The sequence below is a fragment of the Poecilia formosa genome, unplaced genomic scaffold (assembly GCF_000485575.1).
Source record: "Poecilia formosa unplaced genomic scaffold, Poecilia_formosa-5.1.2 Scaffold28, whole genome shotgun sequence".
NCBI lineage: Eukaryota > Metazoa > Chordata > Actinopteri > Cyprinodontiformes > Poeciliidae > Poecilia > Poecilia formosa.
In genome coordinates, this window is record NW_006799967.1 from 3,618,490 (window position 1) to 3,644,201 (window position 25,712).

A 25,712-nucleotide genomic window follows, 5' to 3' on the forward strand; every position below is an offset into this window, starting at 1 on the left:
GTGTGTGTGTGTGTGTGTGTGTGTGTGTGTGTGTGTGTGTGTGTGTGTGCGCTTTTAGACAACACGTGAGGGGGATACAGGTGGCTGCTTACTGCAAATGAAGTCTGTTGAATGCTTGAAAGGGGAAACTGGTTTTAATGTGAGCTTCTGTTGGCTTCCTGTGTTGTATCACAGCATATATCATAAGTCCAACAATGCTACATGCAAATGAGGCCCACTATTATGACTTTTTTCCTACTGAGGGTTGGACTCGCAACAAAGGAAACTCGGCACGGCGGGTGTGTTTGATTTGCATGTGGCATCACGACACGCGCAGCAGATAACAGTTCCTCTGTAGCAGCTTCTGGTCTGCTTTGCATAATATACCGTGCGGAAGATTTGTTATTTCACTCATCGGATGGCTTCAGAACTACAAAGCAGCTGATATCGGCAAGTTTAAGTCATCCATCCAGTTTCAAGCAGGTTGCAATGCGTGGGAAAGGTGCAGTGGCTTCATGTGGGCCACCACAGGGCCAGAGCTGCAGCTGTCCAGAAGGAAGGCGCCATGACTCGGGGGGATTATCGCACTATTGAATCGAGAGCTCCTGATCCGTTTCATGCAGATTCAGGCGCTTCAGGCTGCCAGATCTGCGAGTGCCTGCACAAACACGGTTATCCCACCTGAAGATCCATGGCCTCACATCCGCGGTGTGGACACATGGACCATAAACCCACACGCCGTAATGCTTACACCTACGTTTAAATCCTCGCCTTTTGAAGTTTAATTTGTGTGGGGAGCAGAGAGCCTGGGATACTTTCGCTCTGCTAGGCTCCACGCAGTGGAAGATTTACAGCGTATTGTTCGCTTCCTAATCAATACTGACAAGGCTCAACAGACAAAAAAATTTAAAGGGGGAATGGGGTCTGTTTAACAGGTAATTACAGCCATGTTGACAAAGTACATCAAGTATTTTGGCAATTCGATGGCGGATTTGAACGGTTCTTTTTGAAATGATTATATAAATTTAATGGGGTCAAAATTATATGTGCATGCAGGATCGCATGTGTGCATACACCTCCACTTCCCATTCCTGCTGCAGAGGGTTTGCTAGATGTCAGCTTCAGCTCTTCTGGGAAAGCTTTTATGAGGTTTATGGGAATGTTTGGTCATTTGCATACGTGAGGTCAGACACTGATGTTGGACAAGAGAGGCTGATTGCTCTCACCCATCTCAAAGGTGTTCTTTTTGGTTGAGGTCAGGTCTCTGTGCAGGTCAGTCAAGTTCCTTCAGAAGAAACTCTCTTATCCATGTCTTTAAGCAACATGCTTTGTGCACTGGTGCACCATTATAAATAAGTGGTGCCCCGATTCGGTATTGATATCGGTACAGTATCAGCAGCAAAAGGAATATCAGATTATATCTGCCTGCATTTCAAATCTCTGATAGAAGTTCTTCACTCCAACATTTCCATCCATCAGGGCTTGTGTCCTGCATGCAGACCCGTTAGCTTATAATAAATCGGTCAGTTTTCATATCTATTGTTGTCAACTATTGTTCTGTGAGTAATATCACTAGATCAAGTCTTTTCTAATACAAAATAAGTACTAAAAGTGTGTGTGTGATTTGTACTAATATTGTGACGGGTCAGTATTGATATTGGCCAAAACTCAAATCTGCAATATCAGCATCGTATTGTAAGTGAAAAAATTGTATTGGGAAAACCCTGAGTAGTGAGGGAACAGGTAGCTGCCATTCATAAATTGTCCCAACAAAGATTGGAGATGATATTGTCCAAAATGTCTTGGTCTGCAGAAGCATTAACAGTCCTGGAATAATCTTCCAAAATATCAGACCTTGACCTCTTAAAGGCATGAAACCAATTTAAATGAGGTGTGCCAATAACAAGAGTGGTCGGACATCAAGCAAGAACTGTGGCAGGACCCATAGATCTTGCAACCAAATTATATGGCTTCAGACATTTAAACTAATTTTTTTAGTGGGCTTATATATGTTTGAATGTGCATTCCAATTTTGACTGTTCCTATATTAGAAAAAATCTACGGCAAATCCAAACTTGTTCAGCAATTTTGTTTGCCTTTTAATAAAGGTTGTATAGCCTATAAAAAGAACAGCTCAAATAAAAGCAAATTACTGAACGCCTTAAAAGGTTATCATCTCAGGTTTCCAGATAAGCATATGGAGTGGGATTTGTTTATCACCTGAAGCAAGCCATTTGCCCATTACACCAACTCCTTCTGCAAAGAGCAGGAGGACCGCTTTAACAACTTGTTTGCAGGGAAAGTCTTTTCACTTCCCTTGTTAAAGACTGACCTCACCGACTTCGCCAATGAACGAAGCAGATGACCTCATGCAAAAGCACAGGGGCGGGCGTGTCACAGTCGGGTTTATGTAAGATGTATGAGCGTTTTGTGCGTAGTAGTAATCTCTCTGGGCACTAATTAGAGCCTGGGGAGCTTTGAGGCGTCTCAGGTTAGACTCCTGTAACTTTATCCTGATGCAAGGCTCTGGTTACACTTGGAAACAGCTTTTTTTTTTTTTCTTTTTTTTTTTGTTTTGTTTTGTTTTTCTCCCCAAGCCTTAAGCTGCAGCTCAAACATGAGATTATTTTTGGAGAAAGGGAAAAATAAAAGAAACATGTTACGCATGCTTGTAGCTTTAGGTGTTATCCTGTGGTGTCGGTGGGGCCGCAGAGAGAGAGAGAGGGGTGGGAGTTCCTGCTGATCTGAAATTAATGAGCAGCTGAGTGCTGTGCAGCCGCGGCTGAGCATTCCTGCACTCTTTCATGTTGTGTTTATATATGAAGCCTGAGCTGCTAACGTAGGCTGCGGCTGTGCCACTGCGAGGGTGTCAGATTTACCTGAGCTCAGGTTTCAGCCGCTGTAATTGAGATTGTGACTGGTGTCAAAAGGAGGGGCGGCGTAGAGTGAAGGATTAAAATCCACTCCGATGTGGTTTTGTTTTGTTCTCCCGTCCTTCTGCTTTCTTTAAATGTCTTCTGCTCCCCAGATGCTCTTCTCATTGTTATTACACACGCTGACTAATGAAAAGCAATTTCAATTTATTGTAGTAGTCATTTATTGGAGTTTAATTAATTAATTTATTTATTTGTCATTTTGGAAACACTCGCTCTTTTTTTTTTTTTTTTTTTTTGTAATATGTTACCTAGCACCAATTTAGCAGGGCAACACTATCAGGGGAAATAAAAGAGAGAAATTTATACTCGAAAGTAAGACAATGCTCTAGTTCATTTCCACTCTGATGCTTTTACAAAAGGATTTTTATTCTTATCCTGCTTGAGCAAAAGAAACAATTACGGCAACAGAAATCTGGTTCAGTGCCACATTTACGGTCCTAACAACAACAACAACAACAACAACAACAACAACAAAAGCCTGCGATTAAATAATTTTTTAAGAAAATTACTCCTACTGACTGATGCTTTGTCTTTTCAAAAGAAAGTGCCTTACTATTAATAATATCACATTAGGTTATTTAAGCTCACACACAATAACTGGTGATAAAATAGTCTCACATATGCATCGATTTTACTATGTCTAAACACAAAAAAATGACCACACAACCAGCATTGGGCAAACCAATGTATTAATCTACTGCAAGTCCATCCAGCAAAGTGACCTTATTGCACTGAAGGCCTTTATTTCAATATTTAATTGAGCAATGAGCTCAATTCGCGATAATGGAAAGAAAAATACTGGATTGACTCCAGAATGAAAGCGGAGGCAATAATCTTTTGCTAAACTGCATCATTTTATAACCTGGGCTCCTGCATGTTTCATGGAGAAAAAAAAATATGTAGACTCAACTTTCAATTCCATTTCTTTCAAAATATCAAATATGAATGTTCAGCTTGTATTAACACAAGAGATTTCTATATGTCAGGCATTATTATTATTTATAAAACTTGCAAAAACAGGAAGGGAGGAAGAGAATCAAGGAAGATGCAGTTGTCATTGTTTATGATGCCAACTCACACTAAACACATGAAGTTCCTTGCAGAAACATCCACACCCCTTGAACTTGAAGTCCTATTGGCCGTGAAGGGGGAACAGGAAATGGATGGAGGGAAGATCTGGGAAGAGGACTGCTGTTCCCTGGCAACCCTGGAGAAGGAGTTGCAGACAGAACAACACATTTTTCTCCATACAAATGACAACAATAAGGCTCACTCTACATTAAACTCATAGAATGTGCTGTTGTTGCCTACGGCAAGGCATTTATTTGGCTCTAGCTTGCGGTAGTTATGCAATACAGCCTCAGCAATAGGAGCTAAAATACGATAAGCGATAACTGGATAAAGTACCACAAACCTTAAGGTGGCACAGAACATTTTTTTATTATTTTCTTATAAAAATATCTTTATGAGGTTAAAAGATGAGACTGCAAAGAGTGAGTGATAAGGAGGTAAATCATTTCATCATGGTCTGGGTCTGTTGTTTAGAAAGTCTGAGGCAAGACTTGGTAGCAGATAAGAGGGGGTGGATCGTGACACTTTGTGAGAAGAAGGATAACCAGTCCTGTTAGTATCGATATTTAGTGAACAGTAAACCTGCTGGATTCATCTCAATTTTCCGGTTGGAAATGGATGTTCAGCTGACTGCAAACTACTTGAGGGCTTTTAAAGATACCAGCCAGTGCTGGGTTTTTATTTTATTTTTTTATCCTGTTGACAAGTGTACTCTGATGATGAAAACCCAGCTGGGTAAGGAAATACAGATTTCCATCACAGGATTTCACAAAACACTCAGCACACTGGAGATGAAAGGGGTCATTTCCACTTTGTACTTATTTGAGATGATGACATCACATGAGGCAGATAGGCGTCTTAAATGAATGAAGAAAAAATATATAGCGGGGAAGTGGCTTTTGATCGACGCTGACAGGTTTTCACGTAAAGTTAGAATCTGCGAGGATTTTCCTTTGCGCGATTACAACTTGTGCAAATCATATCAAACTTATACATCACATTCTGGACTTTGGACGTTTTCTAGTGACTTTTTCGATTAGGGATCCTCGTGTGCCAAACTTTAAACAGATGATCTGATCAGCACAGCATTAATAGTGAGGCGGCGGGGGGAGGAGGGGGGTTAAAATATGTTTTCAATTTTTTTTTTTTTTTTTCATACAGTGTCTAAGGGCTCATTGCTGCTCCCTGCTCCAGGTCCAGCAGTCTTCTTCCTAGGTGACATAACAGCAGCAAATCAAGAAGAATAAGCTGCTCTGAATGAGGCTCTTTGGTCTGCAGAGCCTCAGGCTAATCCATCTAACCAAGCGCAGGAAAAGGGGAACAAAAAAAACAAAAAAAAAACGGTGGTGACCAGAAATGCACCATAAATGTTAGTGTATGTGTGAAGGAGAGAGAGAGAGAGAGAGAGTGTGTGGGGGGAGAATAGTGTATGTGTGGGGCGGTGGGATTGGAGTGGGGAGGGAGGGGACCAGAGATAGCACAGTAAACACACAGCTCCTTTGACAGAGTCGTTCCGCTTCATCATCTTAAGCAGTGAGTGAACAGTGTGGGAGCCCAGAGCGGTCGGAGACCACCAGCCCGGCCTGCGCGATCAGCTGTTTTCTCGGGAGTTTGCGCAGCAGTTGATGTCCCTGCGCTCTCAGACGGAGGGAGAGAGAAAGAGAGAAAGAGAGAGAGAGAGCGAGAGAGAGGGGGGGAGAAACTAAAACACTCCGGGGGTCTGTTTGCTGCCGCCTCGTCCGCTGGACCTCGCATCGCATGGGGACATGAACAGTGTGGACCCCGCCTCTAACAAACTGTTGACTTTCAATCAGCGGTAACGGAACCAACTCAATTCTGCTCTCGTACCTGTGTGAATGCATGGCCGCGATCATCTGTTGAATGCTCGTACTCCTCTGTCTTGTCGTTCCTCTCTGTCGTATTCCTGCAGCTTGTGTTACGCAGCCCAAAGCAGTTGAGGCAAAGCTTTACACCTGCTCCGGTGTGTAGAGCATTTGTTGCACTGTTTAAGCGATTTCTTTTTTCTTTCTTTTACCAAACTGGCTTTTCAAAAGAGACTTTTAAGGTTTCTGCATGTGTAAAGTGAGATTTATTCTATCTTTTTTTGCGGATATTTGGATAACTCCGAATCTACAAGTCTCCAATTAACCCAGCTTTTTAATTAAACAATGCTTCAGGTTCGCGCTTTAGTTTTAGAACAATATAAATTCATTGACTGATATGCCCTTTCCGCCAACAGCGGACACATTACTATGTACACGGAAAAATATGAATTATTCATGTCATGCTTTTGTCTCAAGGTAGAGAAAGGAGGCTGAGGGAGGGGTAAGTGCATATAGTCAGGGCAAAGAGGCACAGGAATAAATAAATAAATAGAGAGAGATAATAACACATGTGCTTGGAATGAATTGAAAATGGACAGTTTGGTTCTGGTTCAGTCCGAGGTTAGGTCCGGCTTTATGTTGGTGGCGCCACTGCAGCTCTTTTTTTTAGTTCTACAGAGAGAGAGAGAGAGAGAGAGAGAGAGAGAGAGAGAGAGAGAGAGATGAAAGTCAACAAATTTATTTAATGAAAACCACTTCTTCAAAGTCTGAGAGGCAGTTGATGATTATCATTTGTGTCTTATATCATAGGAATTGCTTATTTGAAACACAATAGTAATACGTGTGGTAATTAATGTTATAAAATTAGGGTTCGATTTTTTTAAAAGTTGTAAGAGCATAGTATTTATTTGATGTTGTTCTGGTTTTGCTCCAAAAGCCTTTGCCAAAAGTATATAAAACCAAAGATACTTCCAAAAACACATTTTTTTTCTTTTGTCATAAGGGAGGCTAACAGGGCAGCCAGCTGACAGGGCAGTGCACAGCAAAAAGTTAGGGGTGGAACAGTGCGTCATTGCTTCTCAGAAAACTATTAGAATTACTTTAAGGTGTAAGAATAATATGAAAAAACATTTCAGTGAGTTAAAACTGTAGCCTTTTAAAAACCTTGGGAAGGTCAAATTACTTCACACACACGTTTAAGCTGCAGTTTCATTTAAATTACAACTCTTCTAGTGTTGGATATTTTCACAATTTCTGAATATAGCCAATTTGATGATTACAAAAGAGAATTTAAAAAGAATGCATTTGAGAAAGTCCTTTATTTGCTCCTGCGGAAATAAACTGCAAAGTCATAATGCTTTAATTTCTGACCACTTTCCCATTTTTTTGAGCAACTCTATGAGGAAACTTTTAATCTTATGGTTTTAAGATTATCTCCTCAGAGGCACTGATATTTAAAGCTCTCACTTGTGATGAACTGCAAAAATGGTTGCCATGCGGCCAGATATACAAATACATTGTCACACTTCTAACTTCCTGTAGCAAATTGCTGTGCTGTAGAGCTGACGCGAGTTTATCCATAAACAGAACTTTTTACTGATTATAGGTGTGAGTTTTTTGTCCTCTTCCACAGTTAACATATCTGCTTATGTAGAATGACACCATGAACTTTGCTGCTTTTTCCACAGTTAATGTTAAGTTGTATCCTTCAGCCGCCACAAGGGGGGGCTGTAGCCGCTGCACTTCCCCACTTTCCTCAAAAATAGGTGAACTATTTGCTTCCTTGGTGATGTGACATGATTAGTTTTGTTGTTGTTGTTGTTGTTGTTGAATCGTCATTATTATTATTTAGACTCATTAATGAGTCTTTCACGGTCTGTAATGTATAAAGTATAATTAAAAGAGGCCTTGCTTTGGAAAACAGCTGGAAGCCTAGAACGACGACTGTCAGAGCAGAGCTACAGTTTACACAAATTAAGCATTTCAGTGAATACTGTCCACTCTGCTGTGACAGAAACCATAATTTGTAACCTCTCCCATACTCTATTACAGTGTAGAGCAGCTCAGTAATGAATATCCATCTTACCTCTGTCCGTTTCTGAGCCATTTGTCTCTGGCCTGGGCTTTCAGAGTAATTTTTCTTTGGCCAACATCCATTAGGTTGCCGGAGAGTGAACGTCTGGACACTGGATTGCAAAGTTCAAGTGATGTAGAAACATAAGAGCAGTTTTAAATGCAGGGCAAGCATAGGAACTGTTTTACTCCTGACAATCAAAATGTGCTGTGCAGCATGCCACGAGTCTGACACAGCAACACCAACCAGCCAACAACGCCAACCAGATTGCAAACAGTGGTACCATGCTAGTATGTACATTCAAACTGCCCCTCAACTCTCAGGCATTATGATTTTTAAAATTTATTTATTCATATTGATCCGGTGTTACGTTATGATGCATTCAGTTTGCATTTGACTTTGAATTTCTGACTTGGAAAGTTAAAGATCTATAGAGAAAGCCTGGGCTTAGTATCCGTGCTTATAAACCATCTGTTTGTGTGTGTATATAGACACATTCTCCTGGTGTTTGAATGGAAAACCAGAAATAAGTACATTACATATTCCCTTTCAATAGTTTGCAAGCCTTGTCGCTAACCAGCAAATATGAACAGATTTTCTGACTTGCAACTGGACCACGTTTAACTCGGGTTTTAACATTCCCAGAGCCAAGTCCAACTTCTGAGAAATTAAACAAACTCTTTCAACATCGCCTTTCTAAGTAATGAAACAATTCTGGTACCGCCAGCTTGTTAAAGCATTCATTCGTCTTTTCTGGATATAAATTTAAAAAGTGGATTAGATTAGAAATCCATAAGGGAACATTTCTTTTCAAAGGATTTAATATTTAACGAGTTATCCTACTTTCTTCGCATGACTTTTTGCTCATTTAAACCCAGACTCATACAGTCACACTGTAAGACAGTACACTTTCTCTGAAGGACACCAAATCTCCAAACCACATGTCCGGGTTATGAATGATTTCCTGAAACCAGACGTGTTTTTAGAGATTTTTGACTGAACAGTCCACATTAAGCATGTTGTGTACAAGGTAGAGGGTATTTCTGGCTTTAGATTTATTGTTTCGTTACCAGGAAAAACTATTGACAGCGCAAGAGACCTGAGCTAAGAAAACAGATTTGATGTCTTATTTATTTTATCAAGTAAAGCACTGACCCAAAATAATAGACACCAGCATCTAAACACAGTTGTGGTGAATTGGAAAGAATGTAAACTAATAAAGTTAACCACTACTTTGACTCTTAGATGAGGAGTTTAAGAAAGTTGGGATCTTCTTTACATTGAATCCTTACTGTTCTCTACTTGACTGGGGATTTTATTTTTTAAAACACTAAATCCAGATGTTGTTGCCGCGATCCAGTTTTGAATTCTGATATGAGTTTGAGCTGAAACGTGAGTGTGGTCTGCTCTCCCACAGCTCTGCTGACAGGTACATGTTCCTCATCAGCCTCCAAGCACTTTAATCCCTCAGCTTGTTCTTCCTCTTTATAGATGTCAGCACAGCTTGGAGAGTTTTCAGCTGCCTGGTCTCACAGAAGCAATGTTCAGCAAAAACAGCTTTTGGTTCACCGCAGGTTATACACCTCTTACATGTGCTAAAATATCCCCGAAACAGATAAAATTATGAAGCAGGATTTCACTTTTGAAGACTAACACACCTTTTCAGTCTGTAAAAAACACATTTCCTTTTTACTGCTAATTATTGGGTAAAATAAATAAATAAATTTGCTCAAATGAGACCAGCAGGTGTTAATGTTTTGCATCGACAGAACAGCAATGCTTCAAACAACTACTCCTAACATCAGTGCTTTGGCTTTATGTAACAGTCTAGTCTCCAGTTCAGATAAGTGCAGGAGAATAAAACAGTACAACATATGACATTTTATGCTTTGCTGTCATTTATGTTGACAAAAAGCCAAAGTTTTTGTGTCGGAAAATGGGCGTGTCGATGAATCTGTGTCTGATCTCTGATGAACCTCTTTTCTGTGGAATGAGAAAATGTAACTTCGTTTTGTGAAATTTCCTTTGAATGAATATCAAAAGTTGAAAAACAAAAGCTCCTTTGGACATGAAGCTAAAACGGAGATGTGTGCACCACGCTTATGATGATGATGACGATGATGACGATGATGATGATTTGGGATTCAGCTGAATTCCTACATTTATCAGTCTTAGTAGTTCCTTATTCCTAAAGAAAAGTATATGCTGTGTATCAGATTTTCAAAAGAATACTTGAGTTATAGTGGCCTTTTTTGTATTTTTAGAAATCAGATGACTTCACCTTGAAACTCTGTGATTTGTGCTTGAGTTACAGCAGTCAGAAGTAATTTGCTTTTACTTTACAACAACAGCATAACATATGAAGTGTTAGTATAGAGATATTCTGCAGACTAAAGAATATTAGTCTGCAGAAGTCACAATATTATCCACTACACACATGTTAATACTTGTTATATCAGCAACTTTACACACTCCAAAGCTATGTGAACCAAATATGGCCCAGACAGTTAAGTGTGAACTTAGAAAATTGTGTGGTCGTCGTCGTACCTTGATCAATATCACCTTACAGTAAACCCTGTGTTCTATCTCAGCACTTTTACAAATGTTGCTGAAAACAAGAGATCAACCTGCTTGAGTGTAGCATGGGAAAAAAAAAACTATAAAAGCTTGAAAAAAGTGGTGAGCTGTGCCAACTTACTAATATCTCCAGCTAAGATATTACAAGATCTCCAGCATTTTTTATTTATTTATTTATTTATTTTTACAAATGCCCACAAACTTGTATAAACTGAAGCAAAGAGATATAAATGAATGGTCAATATTTTTCCGTAACGATGCAGAAGACTTAAGAGGTCAAACCCTTTAGGTCAGATTCTATTATGTGGAATAAAATAATATATATTGTCACGGTGTAATTTGACCATTCAAGGTTCCAAGTCACCTAATTTTACGGCCTGGTGAAAACCAGGGGACATTTTATGACGTCCTAATGTGTAAAATCTCAGAATTAAGTGAGGCAGCAATAGCGAGGGCTTAAAAAGCCAACTATTCTCACCTTTTTAATTATCCAAACCTACTTGGAGCGCCTTAAATCATGGCAGGACACTATAAACCCATAAAATCTACACAAGAGAGATAGAGGGAGAAAAAGAGGTTTTTATTAGCCACAGTGGGGTTGTATTAATTAATCAAATTCCCCTGAGATGCAGTAATGCCATTTCATGACTCTCTCTGCAGAGGAACAGCGAAGGGTGAGAGGAAATGTGACTTGGGTGCTAAGTGGAAAGGCAAGAGCAAAGCAAACAGAAAAAAAAAAAAACCAGTGTGGAGGTTTTGATGGAGCTGAGATAGAAAGCAAGGACGGTAAAGGTGCAGTGATGAATGCATGCCGTAGTATCGATGCACAAATGTGTTCTTAAAGCTTCACCGTGAATTATGCATAAACAACCTTACTCTCGGTGGAAACAGAAGCAGAGAAGTGTGTGGGCACCAGAATGTCAGCCAGAGCAAAAGGCTCTTTGGATAGAAAGGTTCGCAAAAGGTATAAAACAACCGTTTTGAATTTGAGTTATAGCCCAATAAAGACTTTTGACAGATTCAGGCAAAGATATTCTTTACAGTCGAATCTTACAAAAGTAGCTTATGGTTGTGAAATGGAAAGGAGAAAGGATCCCTATTTTCAAAAGTTGTACAAATAAAAATCTAATATGTGCAGGGAGTGTTTGGTAACGAATAAATAATTTGCTCCAAGTCCGGCTGCAGGTATGTCAGCCAGCTCTGTAAAACTAGAGACCAACATTATTGTCCATTCTTGTTTGCAAAATAACTCAGTTTTCCAATTCACTTTTTCCTCTTCATTTGTTACTTCTGAGAATGTGAAAAATAGGATTGAGCGGTTTCGAGATAAAAACTGTAATTTCATTTTTGTCATTTTAAATTAAGAGTAATTGAGGTTACGGTATTGTAGATCTGTCTAAATCATATTTTCATCTTGTTTATTTAATAAGAACAAAGTAAAAGGACGAACAAGGGTAATCAGGGTTGTTGGGGTTTGTCATTTCCATTATGTTTTTGTTTTGTAGAAATTTCAAGAAAACTAGGTTATTTGTGTTTTCTGCAATTTAACACCTTTTCCGGGAGGACTGGACATTGTCTCTTTTATTTTAAATTCGTTTAACTTTTTGGGAACAATTACTTTTGTCAGGTATTTCAAGACACATCAATTTAATTCAAATCATACAGAAAGCAAGCCTGGAGGTCACCTCTCTGTCTTTTGCTGGTTTTCTCTTTCTGGCACCGTCACAAAATTTTTATTCTGCTGTAATCTAAAGAGTCATTGGCTGACTTTGATGCAATCTGGCTGCAGATCAGTAACCCCAAATCTGAAACCATGGATCTTCCCTGAGAAGTAGGGCATGTTCCCTTTATTTAAAGGAGGAGAGTCTATTTCAGGCGTTGCAGATTGAGTATCCTGGTGTTTGTTCAGGTGTGGCTTTAAAAAGGCAAAAACCAGAGGGTGAGTGTTTGATATGTAAAGCCATAACAATGTGCTCAGTGATGATGAATAGAGTTGAGCCATGAAAACCTCTCGTCTTGCCAGACTTCTCACTTTCACCTGTGTTCCCTAAACTTTGGCTGAAGAGAAAAACATTCTTTTTTTTTGGCGCCTTTAGGTAATGTTTACACAAAAAAGTTTCCATCTAGAGAAATTCTTGGCATATTGGCAAATATCTTTAGGTTGTCCTTTTATTTGCTGGAAGGATTTGATGTTCTGGTCTGGAAATGACAGAAGAGACACGTTCTGGTTGAAAGTCTGGAAACCGCTGAGTTTCACTTGTTTTCTGTGGTTTTTGATCAGACCAACATTTCTGGGCAATGCAACCAGATCGACCTATAGATCGATGTTTCTATTTATAGGTTCATACATTAAAGGAGCAAAATATTCAATGGTAGAGATCACACAATGTAATAATTTGGTCATTTGGGCTTCTTTGTACACAGTGAACACAATAATAGACCAATAGGAGACGAAAGAAATGTCTATAGATGAGCTGTCCTGAGCTCCCCAAATGATTCCCAGAGCCCTGAAGAGTTTTACAGTTTCTACAGAATTACATTTATGAGGTTTTATGGAAGATTCATGGATCAGATTTTGTGCAGTACAATCTCACGTCTTTGCTGTTATAAAAATAATAGAGTTTCCTTTTGGAAAACTGAATTTTAAGTTGAATTCATAGCAGACGTCTGGACAACTCTTTCCTGGTTTTATGCTTTGTGCTTCACGTAAGAATAGGAATTAAAGCTGCAGTTTGTAGCTTTTATTAAAAAAATATATATATATATGCTTTTTACAAATTTGTTAAAACTATCACTATGTCCTGACAGGATGAGACGGATAATGGGTGATGAACAAATCAATCTCCTCTGCCTTCTGCTGGTGGTCCTACTGCTATCTGCAGAAATAGACCAGTCAGTCACCCTGGTGTATGCGCTGCTCATACCCTCCCTCTTGCTTTCTGCTAAGCTACAGCTGGTTCCCCACACTACAGCTTGTATGTTCAGAGTGACAGCGCTTAGACTCTTAGCTCTGATTGGTTGTTTCTGACTGAGCAGTGTATTTCTGCAGACAGCAGTAGGTTCGATTTTCATTTATGTATGGAGACATAAATGAAATGGAGACAGTTTGTCAGTGTTGCATTCAAAGAATAAGGTATGTCTAAATTAATAGTGATTGCTTTATTTCTGTAAAACATTTCCAAGACGTCATCTCACAAAAATGTAAAGTTGTAACTTTTGTAACAGTTGCTGCTTTAGAAGCAGGCTGGATTTATCTCCCTCACAATCCCACCGTAACCGTTACATTTATGGAGAGCCGACTGTCTTTTGTGGCATCCCTGATGGTGACAACATAATGGGATAACTTCACTGCTTTTTGTGAGGTGTTAAAGTTCGAACCTTTGTGTTTGAACTGTGCTTTGGCTCTTAAAAACCATCAATTATTCTTATTATTATTTTTTTTTAAAAGGGAGCTTGAAGAGCACTACTCACACTGTACGGACAGCTTCATTTATCATCATACCCAGTTTGTTCTCTGTTATTTAATTTGTTTCAAAGATTTTAGCCCTTTGATCAATAGTAATGTGATCATTGTTCCTGAAAATAAAGAGTAATACTGAGGCTCTTCGGTGCTGCAGCATTATGAGTATGGTTTCAGACAAGGTCCTTGAAGGGTCACTATGCTGTAAAGTAATATTGCACACTCTTTTTTCGCCAGCGATTGCATCATACAGCCAACATAAACAAATAATTAGCTGCATCTGTGACTAGTTTTCTTTATTACTCATCTGTAATCGCAGAACAAGATGGATTTGTGTTTATTTGAAGGGGAAAGATCTGCTCACCAGCTGGAACCTAAAGGGACAGATTGTTGTGATCTGTGGAGCTCGTATCTGTACTCAGTGTCTCCCCTGTGGAGTTAGGCTGAATCACATTACTGCTGCTCTGAAACAATTTTATTCTGAAAAATTATAGAAAGGTTTTGGCGTTTGCATATAGTGGTTATCTACATAGAATTTTGTGTGTATTTATGAGAAAGTCTGCCACTGTTACCTATTTATGTTGAATACTGAAGGACAAGTGCATGAATTTTTTTACATTTCAAATGTAACCTCAAAATGTAAAAGAAAAAGAAGTCAGATTCTGCACCTTGAAACTGAGTCGCTCATGTAAAGGTTTGAGGATTCAAGAAACTGTCGATTTAGATGCAATAAAAATTCTGTTCTGATATAATAATGCAAAAATATTATGGATACACCTTTTCCTTTGGAGTAGAAACAATGATTTTAAGTACATGTACTTATTTTGCTTAAAATATGTTTGCTAATTAGATTGATGGAGCAATTTTGAACATTTTAAAAGCTTAATTTGTGCTTTGATATAGAATTGACATAATTATCTGATTCCCCAGAAAATTACAGTGAAAATAACTTAGCTACAAATAGATTTTTCTTTTTTTTTGTTCAATATGTGCTTTTTCACATGGCACAAACATCTAAAGGCTGTTTGAATGATCAGCTCATAGCTTGAATTAGAAGAAATAAACATTTATACCATATAAAATATACAAACTAAAACAATTATTGTTTTCAGAGGATATCGGTTGCATGTTTCTTCAGATATATGAGATAAAACTACTTGATAGGCGAGTAGCATCTGTCGGACTGAGTCACTCTCGTGTCACAGCTGGACTTGCCTAAAAAATTGTCAGTGACTCCTTCATCTGTCTCTCAGCAGCCTGCGTCCAGAGTTTCCTTGGTAACCAACTGCTGCACTGGTCGATGGTTTGGAGTTATACTGGAAAAAAAAAGCCACTTCCTCACACCATTAGCCTGCCTTATTTATTCCTAAACCAGGTTTGATGTGTGATTAGATCACTTTCCCATCAAGATGTGCGGCTGTTTTAAAGTTTCAAATATCTACTTCTTGCTTGTTGTGAGGTTCAGGAAACTGGAGGGAATCCTCCATCTTTAATCTTTAAAGATTAAAGATGATCTTTAATCTTTAAAGATTAAAGATCATCTTTAATCTTTAAAGATTAAATGGCAGCAAAACAATGGCAGCAAAACAGCGCTAAAGCCTGATGCCATCTCCACCAACAGAAGTTGTTTCTGTGTCCTGCATTTCGCAAAATCTCAAAATGTTTTTACTACATGAGCCAAAGCTGGAGTTGCACATGAGTGCATATTTTAATTTTTCTACTAGTTTCTGTTCAATGAATGAAAACTGAACAGAAATGTAATTTTCACTCTTCTGTGCAGTATCTTCACTTTACCGAGGTCAAATTGCATCTGTAATTTCAAAACCACGTGCATCTTGGTGCTTTAACCATCAGCTGGCCGCCCCAGCAGGTCCCCCATCTATCACCGAGGCCTAATTCAATCAGGGCCGACATCTCAATCAGAAGTGGGTTGGCTGCTGCTTCTGGCCAGTCACCATGCCACCGGCGGCAGCTCCAACACACCAACGAAGACGCGCTCAGGAAGGACGGGAGGAAAGCGGAAGGGAACGAGCGCGGGCGTAGTTAGAACGAGATGCCAGTGAACCAGTAGTCAGGGTGTGAGAAGTGGGGTTAAAGGAAAATCAAATGCTTCAGCTGCCACTTGTGTATGAGTGATGTCACTCTGTTTCTGTGCTGCGTGCGTGCGTGTGTGTGTGTGTGTGTGTGTGTTTGTGGTGTGATGTAGACCATGTGTCTGACCATACGTTTGTGTTCCAGCTCCGCCTCAGAGGACCTGGGCTGCAGGCGTGGAGACTTCAGCAGGAAACACTATGGTTCGGTCGAGCTGGTGAGTCCCACCCACGATGCCCCAATCAGCCTGTTGCTCTCTCTGCTTCTCAGCGGTGACCGCTCCCTCCCTCCATTAGTTCTTTTGTTTTATGATCTTCCCTCCCTTCCTATCTGTCTCTGAATTTCTCTGCCGTCCCCTCCTGTCTGTTGTCGTGGATGGACGACGGAGGAGGGGGGTGGCCGATGAGTCACGATGCACTGGGTGTGGTCCGTAGCCACGCTTTGCCAGCGTTCAGCACAACAGGTGTGCCACTCGCTGTGACGCTGGCTCCTCTTGCCTCCGTCTCCAAAATTCTTGCCTTTTTTAACTCCGCTGGTCTAAAAGTGCTGCACAGTGTGGGGTTTTGTGGTCGATTACTAAGATGTTGAGTCACAGCTGCCGTAGGGGATTGTGCATGAGTGCGTGTGTGTGTGTGTGTGTGTGAGGATGCATCACTACTAAATGTGAGCTGTACATGCTGATAGCCCGGAGGGGGAGGAAGTCTGTAGAGTGATTGTACTTCCTACCAGAGACGTATTGAGGGTCTGTCCATGAGTCCCACACACCACGTGCACGATAGATTAGTGTCACTGAGAAACCACATGTTGCCCTATCAGCACCAGCAGACAGACGCTTCATACAGCGATGCTGTGTGAGACGAGAGCGCGTGTGATAAAAGTAGACAGAGAGCGAATATGAGACGCCGTGATGTCACCAAGAACCTCACATGATCCAAAGCCACCACGACTTTTTACATCAAGCGGGTCTCTAATGGATTGCTGGACGTGGGCTGTGGTTTGTCCTTAATCTTGAATTGAAGAAGCAGAAAGCTTGAAAGTCTTATTAGTGTCATCTTGATGTATTAAGAATAAGACATGAAGAAAAACAAAACATACATCAAGTTTATTTTTTAAAATTGATAACATTGTTTTATATATATATATATATATATATATATATATGTATGTATGAAGTCATTACTTAGAAGCTAGTGAGAGAGTAGCTGGATTTAAGGATATTTATGATGAGCCTAAACTTGATAGAACAGCCTTTCTATGAGTATGAAGTAGCAAAACTTTAACTGGGTTTAGAACACGTAAACATGAATTTTAAGATCTGTATCACAAAAAATCAGCTGGATTTAGTCAGAGACTTTGACTGGGCCCCTCCAACACTTTGCTTTGCTTTGATCTGGATCTCTCCATTGTAGCTGTGGGTGTTTGTTTAGGACTGATAAACCCCAGTCTCAATTAATTTGCTGTTCCTGAAGAGTTCACTTCAAATATTTTAACACCTATAACTTTGAGCAGCATTTCTGCTCATAGTTATGTAACAATCCTCCAGGGCATGGTCAAAATTTGGTATTTTTTTAATACATATAAAAAAAACTTTCTTTTAACCTCTACACAACTTCATCTCTGACCTATTTTTTTGTGTTTCATGGTTTTCATGATGTTGATTGTTCTCTAATATTCTCTAACAAACCTCTGAGGCCTTCACAGTACATCTGGATTTATACTGACAGTAAACTAGGTGGACTCTGTTCACAAATAAAGCGACAATTGGCAGCATTGGGTTTTATTTCAAGGTATCATAGTAATAGGGACTGGATACAAAAGCATGCCCCACTTTTCAGAAAAGTAATATGAACAGCACGTCCCATTTTCCTACAGTTATGCACTGCTTTTTGTTGGTTTGTCTTATAAAATCCCATAAGGTTGTATTGAAATTTGAGGTTGCATTGTGAAATTTAGAAGTTTTACAAAACACTGCTTTGATAATAAGATACCAAGATAAAAAAGACACTTTAAGCATATTTTAAGAAAATCTATTCTACTTTTCTTGGATGAAGACATTTTTTCAAGTATCCAATTAACATCACATAAGCACAGACGCTAAGGACGAATCCGAGCTACGCCATGACAGAATCCATGCTGCTCTGCTACACGGACAGCCTGTTCTGGGACGAACTAAAGCCCACTGAAGACATAGTTGTATTCAACCAACATGACATTTATGGATCCTTGGGTAATTTTGTGAATTTTATGAAAATTTAATGACAAATATGCATGCCGAGTGCAGCAGGGCCGGGGGGTTTATTACTTTCTTTGGAAGGAATTGTTTGTTGTCCACGTCCTACCTAATGCACCAGAGCTCATTCAGCTTAAAGCAATATGCACTCTAAACTCATTACAAAAACCATTTCCCTTTTTTAAATCCAGACAAACAATTACATTTCCTTTCCCACACAAAAGCAAAGATTTAATTTTACTTTGAAATCAAGGCTCAAAAATAGAACGTATGCTCGGCGACATGCGGTTTTCCTCCCTGAGGTTGTTTCTGATCATCAGCGTGGGCTTATCAAGCCCTGTCATTAATTTTCCATTACCCACCTCCTCCTCTAATAAACAAGCCACACAGACTCTTATCCCATCAGTAACGACGTGTGTTAAAAACAGACTCCTGCTGGTAAGGATTATTTATTAAATTTGTGCCGGCCTTGTTATGCTACCTGCATATATTTGAAAGTCAAATACCATATGAGTGCTTCACCATCAATACTGTCAAGAAATATGCTGATCAATTGATATCCAGTCAAATCGCATGATCTTCCGGCTGATCACTGCAACAATTCTTCATGAAAAGTAGAGTACAGTTTCTGCAGGTACAGTCCTACTAATGGCTGTCTAGAAAATAGCATTAACGTCTTAATGGAGAGAGTGAATTGTTAGGGTTGTCTGAACAATTGAAGCACAATTGAAAATGGAGGCATATCAGACATGCTAGCAAAATTATTCTGCAGCAACCAGGTAACATCTGGGCTTGCAGATGTTGATAGAAAAGCCAAAATCAATCACGCGTAATGTGTAAATTGTGCATGTTATTCTGAATATGCTGTTTTTGTTTCTATTTATGAAAAATCAGTTTTTCCTTTGAAGGTGACATCTGTCTTTACCTGAGAATGACAACACACCTCCTAAATTGGCAGAATCCACAACAAGAAACAGATGTGCTGTAACAATCTGAATCAAATTATCAGGCAATGAGATGCAGGAACTTACCAATTTTTAGGCTTTGTGGCAAATAATGTGTGTTTCCAAACATAAAAAGCTTCATCTGTCAGGTATAATCTGCCACATTTAATTTCTCTACTACAGTGTTTGCTGCTGTCAGCAGCAAAATCAACCCATATTTACAAATATATCCTGGCAAAGATGTGTTTAGCTTATTATCTGACCCTCAACAAAATTCAGTGTTGCTCCTCAGGCCCTTTGGGAAATTGTTCATTCCTGAAATGAACTAACAAATATATATATATATATATTTTGTTTAATTAACTTAATGTTCATTGTGTTATCTTGTCCATCATCCCTATTCTAAATAAAATTACTATGTACAGTCACTGCTTAAAGTAAAAGTACGACCTCTTTAAATTTTGGGGGGTTATCCTTATTTCAGAGATTTGGGTAGCTGTGTGTGTTTTTACAACCTTTTCCATGTTGGCTCAGTCTGTGTTGTCTTGGCACTTCAGGCATACCATATGGAGAAACTGGCTTCCTACATAATATGCCAAAGCAGCTTCGCTTTGCAAAAAAGATGTCTGAAGATGGTCTTCTAATTGCATCATTGACTGCACCCAGCATCAACACAGATAGGTCACATAATAACAACCTTTGTTTGAATGACTGTGAAAGTGCGTCAGTGCATTGGCATGTGAATGTGGGTGTATGTGTATTTGTGCATGTGGGCAAACACAAGTAAAAGTAAGTGGGTTTGTGTTCAGAGGGTGTATGTGAGTGAGTCACCTGAAGGTACACAGTTAGTGGTAAGGACGGTAAAAGGCCTGCAACACTCAGTACCCAAGAGCTGCAGAGGACAGGTGGACAGACATAAGGCACCACCCCAGAGCAACCAGAGATGGGCTATGAAGCACTGAGGCAGCCCCAAAGAGGCAAATAGCATCGAAACCTCCCAGCCCTCCCACGCTGCCATCTTCTGTCACGGATCCAGACCCTAAAGTGACCCGGAAACTCCCAGCAGCAAGACAGCCCAGCACCAAGCAAGAGAGACGCAAACATGCCACACTGACTTGCCGAGTTAGCTGGAGCTCAGAAGAACCAAGGGAGGAAGGGCACATTACCACCCCACCTGGTGAGCCGGCTTCAGAGACGTTTAGAGGGAGGGATTCCCACTATAGCCTAGCTTGGCCCCCGATTGCCGACAACCCCGAGGACTATAGAGCCTGACATGAGTCCACCAGCCCAGGACACAGCAGCGTCGTCCTCCCAAACTTCCAGTACTTTCTTTTCACCATGATTCAAACTCTTTGCATAAATTAAATGAGCATATTGTTTACATTAACCCCTTAACAGCCACCTCCAGAACAATTACATGTAAATCAATGGGGTCCATGAGGACCTCAATTTTTAAGGGGTTTTGTTTAAAAATTTGCAATAACTGTCTCCTTGAAGAAATATAGGAATAGTACCAAGAAGAGCAGAATCCAGCTTAAATCAGGCCATTTTGATCACAAACCAGCTACAAAAGCTCTGCTCACCACAACTTACATAAACATAGGACAAAACTGACATGACTGTAAAGACAATGCTCCAGACCATCAGTTTGTTACTTTTAGTTACAACTACAAAGCACCTTCTGGTCTGTCTCGTTGATTTTCAAAGTGTGACTCTTGCATTGCACTACTTTGAAATATTTATTCCTAAGTCTGAAAACCACTGGGAGATATTGATTTAGAGCAGGGTGTTCCTTCTAGGAGAGACCAGCAAAAGCCAAGCCATGACTCACCTTGTCTGTTTGTTTTATTTTTGGCATCATGGCAGCAGCCGGTAGCCGTTGCCAATTCGAGGATGCAGCTCTACAGACACCATAGCTGGAGCAGATGATATCTTTCACTGTCGTCTTCACAGACTGAGATGCTTTAAAAATATAGCCTTTACCCGTATGTTTGTAGTTTCTGTATTTAGACCACCCAAACAAAGGATCGGTAAAGATACTCGAGTCTCTTGAGACAGGTCGCAATGAAGTCAAAACAAAACAGTTACTGACCAATAATTTTGGGAAGTCGGTAACTGGCACACAGGAGATACATCTGACTAATAAGACAAGACTTTTGTAGTATTTTAGAGAAAAGTAAGAATCCTCATGTTTTCTGTTTTCACAAATGTTTTACATATTTCAAATGTGACTATTTTCTAGATTATCATCCATATTCTTCCATTGATCTGCACTTGGGTGGCAGAGGGAGTACATACTGGACAAATCAATCACACAGAAACACACAAAAAAACATACACTCATGTCTGACTACATCTCTGTTCAGTGATTATTCAGACTTCTCTGGTTCATTGAAAAAAAAAAAGAAGAAGCTGCAAGTAACAAATTCAATCATTTTGTTTTATCACTGGAAACCTTTGGTGTTAACACTTCTCAATGACCGCAGCAGTCCTTAAACCCAGTCTGTTTTGTCTCCTAGGTTTTTGTGAAGCATTTCATGGTTTTTATCTGTGAAAGATGCTGTGTAACTATCCTTTGCTGACTATTTACTTCATTTAATGATTTAGGGGTTTTTTTTGTCTGCAAAACAAATAGTTATTAACACTAAAGTACTAAAATTTTTGTTCAGGATTTCAAGATGGTTGCAGGCAGAGTGAATATGCATAGATTGCATTCAAGGGTTAATGAGGAAAGAAAACCATGAAAACATTACCTATTAAAGTAGAACTACTTAGGAAAACAAAGCACAAAACACCAGCTAAAACTGACACTGCAGACCATAACACCTTCAAGCTATCCTACTTTGAGGTCTGTGTTAAAAAGTTATGCTGAAAAAAAGAGCCAAATTACCACCATTAAACTATCGCCAAAAATCAGCTTAATCTGTTTTAAAATCATTTTCTGACACAGTAAGTTTCAAATGACTTTTTTTTTATGAGGGAGTGGTTCTGCAGCGTTCATTTAGGAACTGACACTTCACAGCACTGGCGTTTTTCTTGCCCTGTTTTTTTTTTTTTTCACATGAACCGCCCTAAGTTTTTTTTGTTTTTTTGTTTTTTCACATGAACCGCCCTAAGTTTTTTTTTTTGTTGTTGTCACCCAAAACCACACGTCAGCTTCGCTAAGCTGCACTATAAGGCAGCCTTTGACGAACAGATAAGACGTTCAAACAAGGAAGAGAAAGAGGATAAAACTGAGCTGAAAAATTAACTCTCAAGAGGTCAGGCAAGGAGAATTAAACAGCGATGGAAACTAAGGTGGGTTTCTGCCAGTGAACGCCTTTGTAATCAGAACATTTTGGATGGATGGTGTGGTAATGTAGCTTAATGCTTGATAGCATAATTTATGTTTAATTCAAAAAAATTTTATGCGTCCTTTTTGGGAGCAGAGAGAAGGTCAAAATGGTGCTGCAGTAATTGCACATACTGTTTTTGTAATTCGTGCCGTATTTTATTCGTATGAAGATTTAAAGATTTAAACTGTATCAAGTCTAAAGGAGTTCAAAGTACAAAAATAAAGTACATTAATTAAATGAAAGCATAAAGTAGGTTATTCAAAGTACACAATCAAACTTTACAATAAATAATAAAATCTTCCTTAAAAAGCTGAAGAGACAACACTTATGGTTACACATTTAGCTTGTAATGGTAATGGCCTACTTCAGTTTTTTCTTAGGACTGCAAAACCTGGCGCACATTGTCTGATCGGCAAAATTTTTCAGGACTTGAAAAGTGTCACACTGTGTAAGCTCTAATTTATAAAATCCTAGTGGACACTTGTGTCCATCCATCCATCCATCCATCCATCCATCCATCCATCCATCCATCCATCCATCCATCCATCCATCCATCAATCCATCCATCCATCTCCTTACACCCTTATCTCATTGGGCTTGGGAGAGGTTTGTACACAATCTCTTGCATAAGATGGCCGGAAGAGTTGGGTACAAACCAAAACTACAGAGGTAGTGAGGTGACCAGCATTCGTATAGTATGCATTTTACCATATATGCTTCAAGGTTTGTTAGATTTTTCAACTAGACTTAAAGATCTACCCAACCCCAGTGAGCAACGGTCATAGGAAAATGGTTTGGTTTCAATAACTTGCTGATTTACTGGTGAACTACTGTGAGATCAACCAGGAAGCCCCATTCTGGACACATATTAGGATCTTTCAGAAACCCGTTGTGATATATGCTGAGGGAGTTAATGACTAAGTAGATTCAGGTATGACAATACGATCTCAGGCAAAGGTCTGACAGGGCCAACACATAATACACGATACACTAAACATAGTGCAAAAGTGGAATGAGTTGTGCGAAATAAAACGGGAAGTAAGATTTCAAAAGAGATAACGTGGTAGCTAATGTCCACAACTCTAAACCAACAGCACTATAAGGTAAATTAGAAAAACCAAGCAAATCAGCACAAAGTTCTTAGCCTATGACAGATAAAGATTAATTTCAGCCACTGAATCCTACAGCGTCAGGATGCTATCAAATATATTGATTGACTGCTTGGAAACAAGACCATATTTAATTCTGGTTTTAAGGTTTTTTTTGGAAAACCTAAGAATGTAATATTTTATTTCTCAAATGCAGTAGGGCTTCATAAACTGTAAACAGCGCTTTAGTCTTGTGTTAATAGAATAATCCAACCAGGTGCCAACTTTAGCACTAAGCTAACACTTAGCCCCAATATTCTTCACTTTGTGTGTTTCTGTTTGAGAGTCGTTGATGGTTATGTTTTTTTTGTTTTTTCTTTAGTTGCATCAACCCAAAGGGGCAACTACTTCCTTTTCTTACTACAAAATAAGAGTCTGAAACACAAATGTAACCGAGATACAAGTTTTTAGAGCTGAAATCAACATTGTGGGGTTACTGGCTTTTTTCTCAAGCCACAGTCACATTCTTACAGTAGCTGTTTAGTAATTTGAATATATCATGTTATTTGAAATATAGTTATATCGTGGGATTTAAATAACACAAAAATCTAGTGGCAATAAATCTCTGTATGTCCCTAGTCATGGTCTTTTTGCTACACAGTAGACATTTTTTTTTAAGATTAGAGGTTTAATATATTAAATTCTGCACCGAATTGAAGAAATCAATATCCTGCAGCCCTTTTCCACACAGAGTCACAAACTGGCTGTCTGCTTGTATTACATGCACCAGTTACTCTCATTAGCACAAGTGAGGATCAATTAAATCTGTATGCCAGAACACTCTCAGTTTTTTTGTTTGATTTTTATCATGCTTTTATTTTTTCAGGAACTTTTTAATTTTTGCTTTTAACAGCATGTACTTCATGACAGAATCTGCATTTAAAGACAGCACAAAGGCAACCCGGACCATGTCCAGTGGCTACATTCACTGAAAACGCCACAAGTCCACTTTCAGAAGCTTTACTGCATTGAGTACCTCCGATGAAGCCGGCAACGATTGTCACAGCTTCATCCTGACACGACAGCTTAAATAGCTTGAAATGAAAATATTCCAGCGATGAAGGCAGTGACAGAGAGGTGGGCGCTGGCTGCGTGAAACACAAAAAAACAAGGAAAGTGTTGGAGGTGCAACTCTTCAGACGACACTCTCGTGTTGATTGTTTCTGTGTGGGCATGTAGGTTTGTCTCCACGGCTGGCTGATGCGCGGCGATCGAACGGAACCGAGGCTGCTGTCAGAGCTAGCATGTTCGCGTCTTTTGAGGAACACGGTATTCAGAGTTGGCTGTCAGTCTTTCACGTCGACTGGTGAGCAGACGGCTCCACTCCCACCTTCCTACCAGTGTTACTGTCATCGCCTCGGAGGCTTTTGACTGCGCTGCCACTTTGAATTTATTCCCACTCTCAGCATGTGTGGCTCACACTGTGTGTGGCTGCATCTGCTTGTGTGTTTATTAACCACATAAATTAAGATCAGCAGCAGCGACTGTGGATACAAGCCACAACCCTCGTATTAGAAACAAAGTGAAGTGTGTGGTTTGTTTTGTTTCCTTTTCCCTGATGTTGACCAAATACAGCACTCACGCCTTGTTGCTATACAAATGAACTTGCCTTGACTTTACTTAAATAGTTTTTGTACATTCACACTCCAAAAGCACGACAGTTAGATTAATTTGTCGCTCTAAAATACCCTTCATGAGTGTGTCGGTTTACGGTTTCCTGAGCATGATGTACCTTGCACAGTCACCCAATCACCATTGAAGATTGGCACCAGAGCTGTTGCATGTAGGATGCTGGGCCTTGAGAACTGACTTTGGACACCATTCGCATGCATTCGAACCGCACCAGAGTTCATTCAACCAAACCAAGACCTAAGTTCACTTTTTGTGGTCTGCATTAGAGTTTGATTGAGCCCGAAATGTCTTGGTGGAGACAGGCACCAGCACCCCTCTCAACCCCACCAGGGACACTGGTGTAAAGAAAATGGATGGATGGATGGATGGATGGACGGATGGATGGATGGATGGATGGATGGATGGATGGATG

The 25,712-nt window shown here is 39.6% G+C and overlaps 1 protein-coding gene across 13 annotated transcripts in view; it reads left to right on the forward strand.

Annotated features, from left to right (window-relative positions):
• Positions 1-25,712, forward strand: part of garnl3 (GTPase activating Rap/RanGAP domain like 3) — an 86,294-nt gene that overhangs the window by 22,130 nt on the left and 38,452 nt on the right. For 12 of the 13 annotated variants that reach the window (XR_001661710.1, XM_016669919.1, XM_016669917.1 and 9 more), the window contains exon 3: positions 16,159-16,228. Coding sequence is in view for 12 of the 13 variants with exons in the window: in XM_016669919.1 (XP_016525405.1) it covers positions 16,159-16,228 (70 nt within the window). In the remaining variant the exon portion in view is untranslated. Of the gene's footprint in view, positions 1-5,474; positions 5,803-16,158; positions 16,229-25,712 lie in introns of those variants that run through there. The other variant, XM_016669914.1, reaches the window with a different exon arrangement.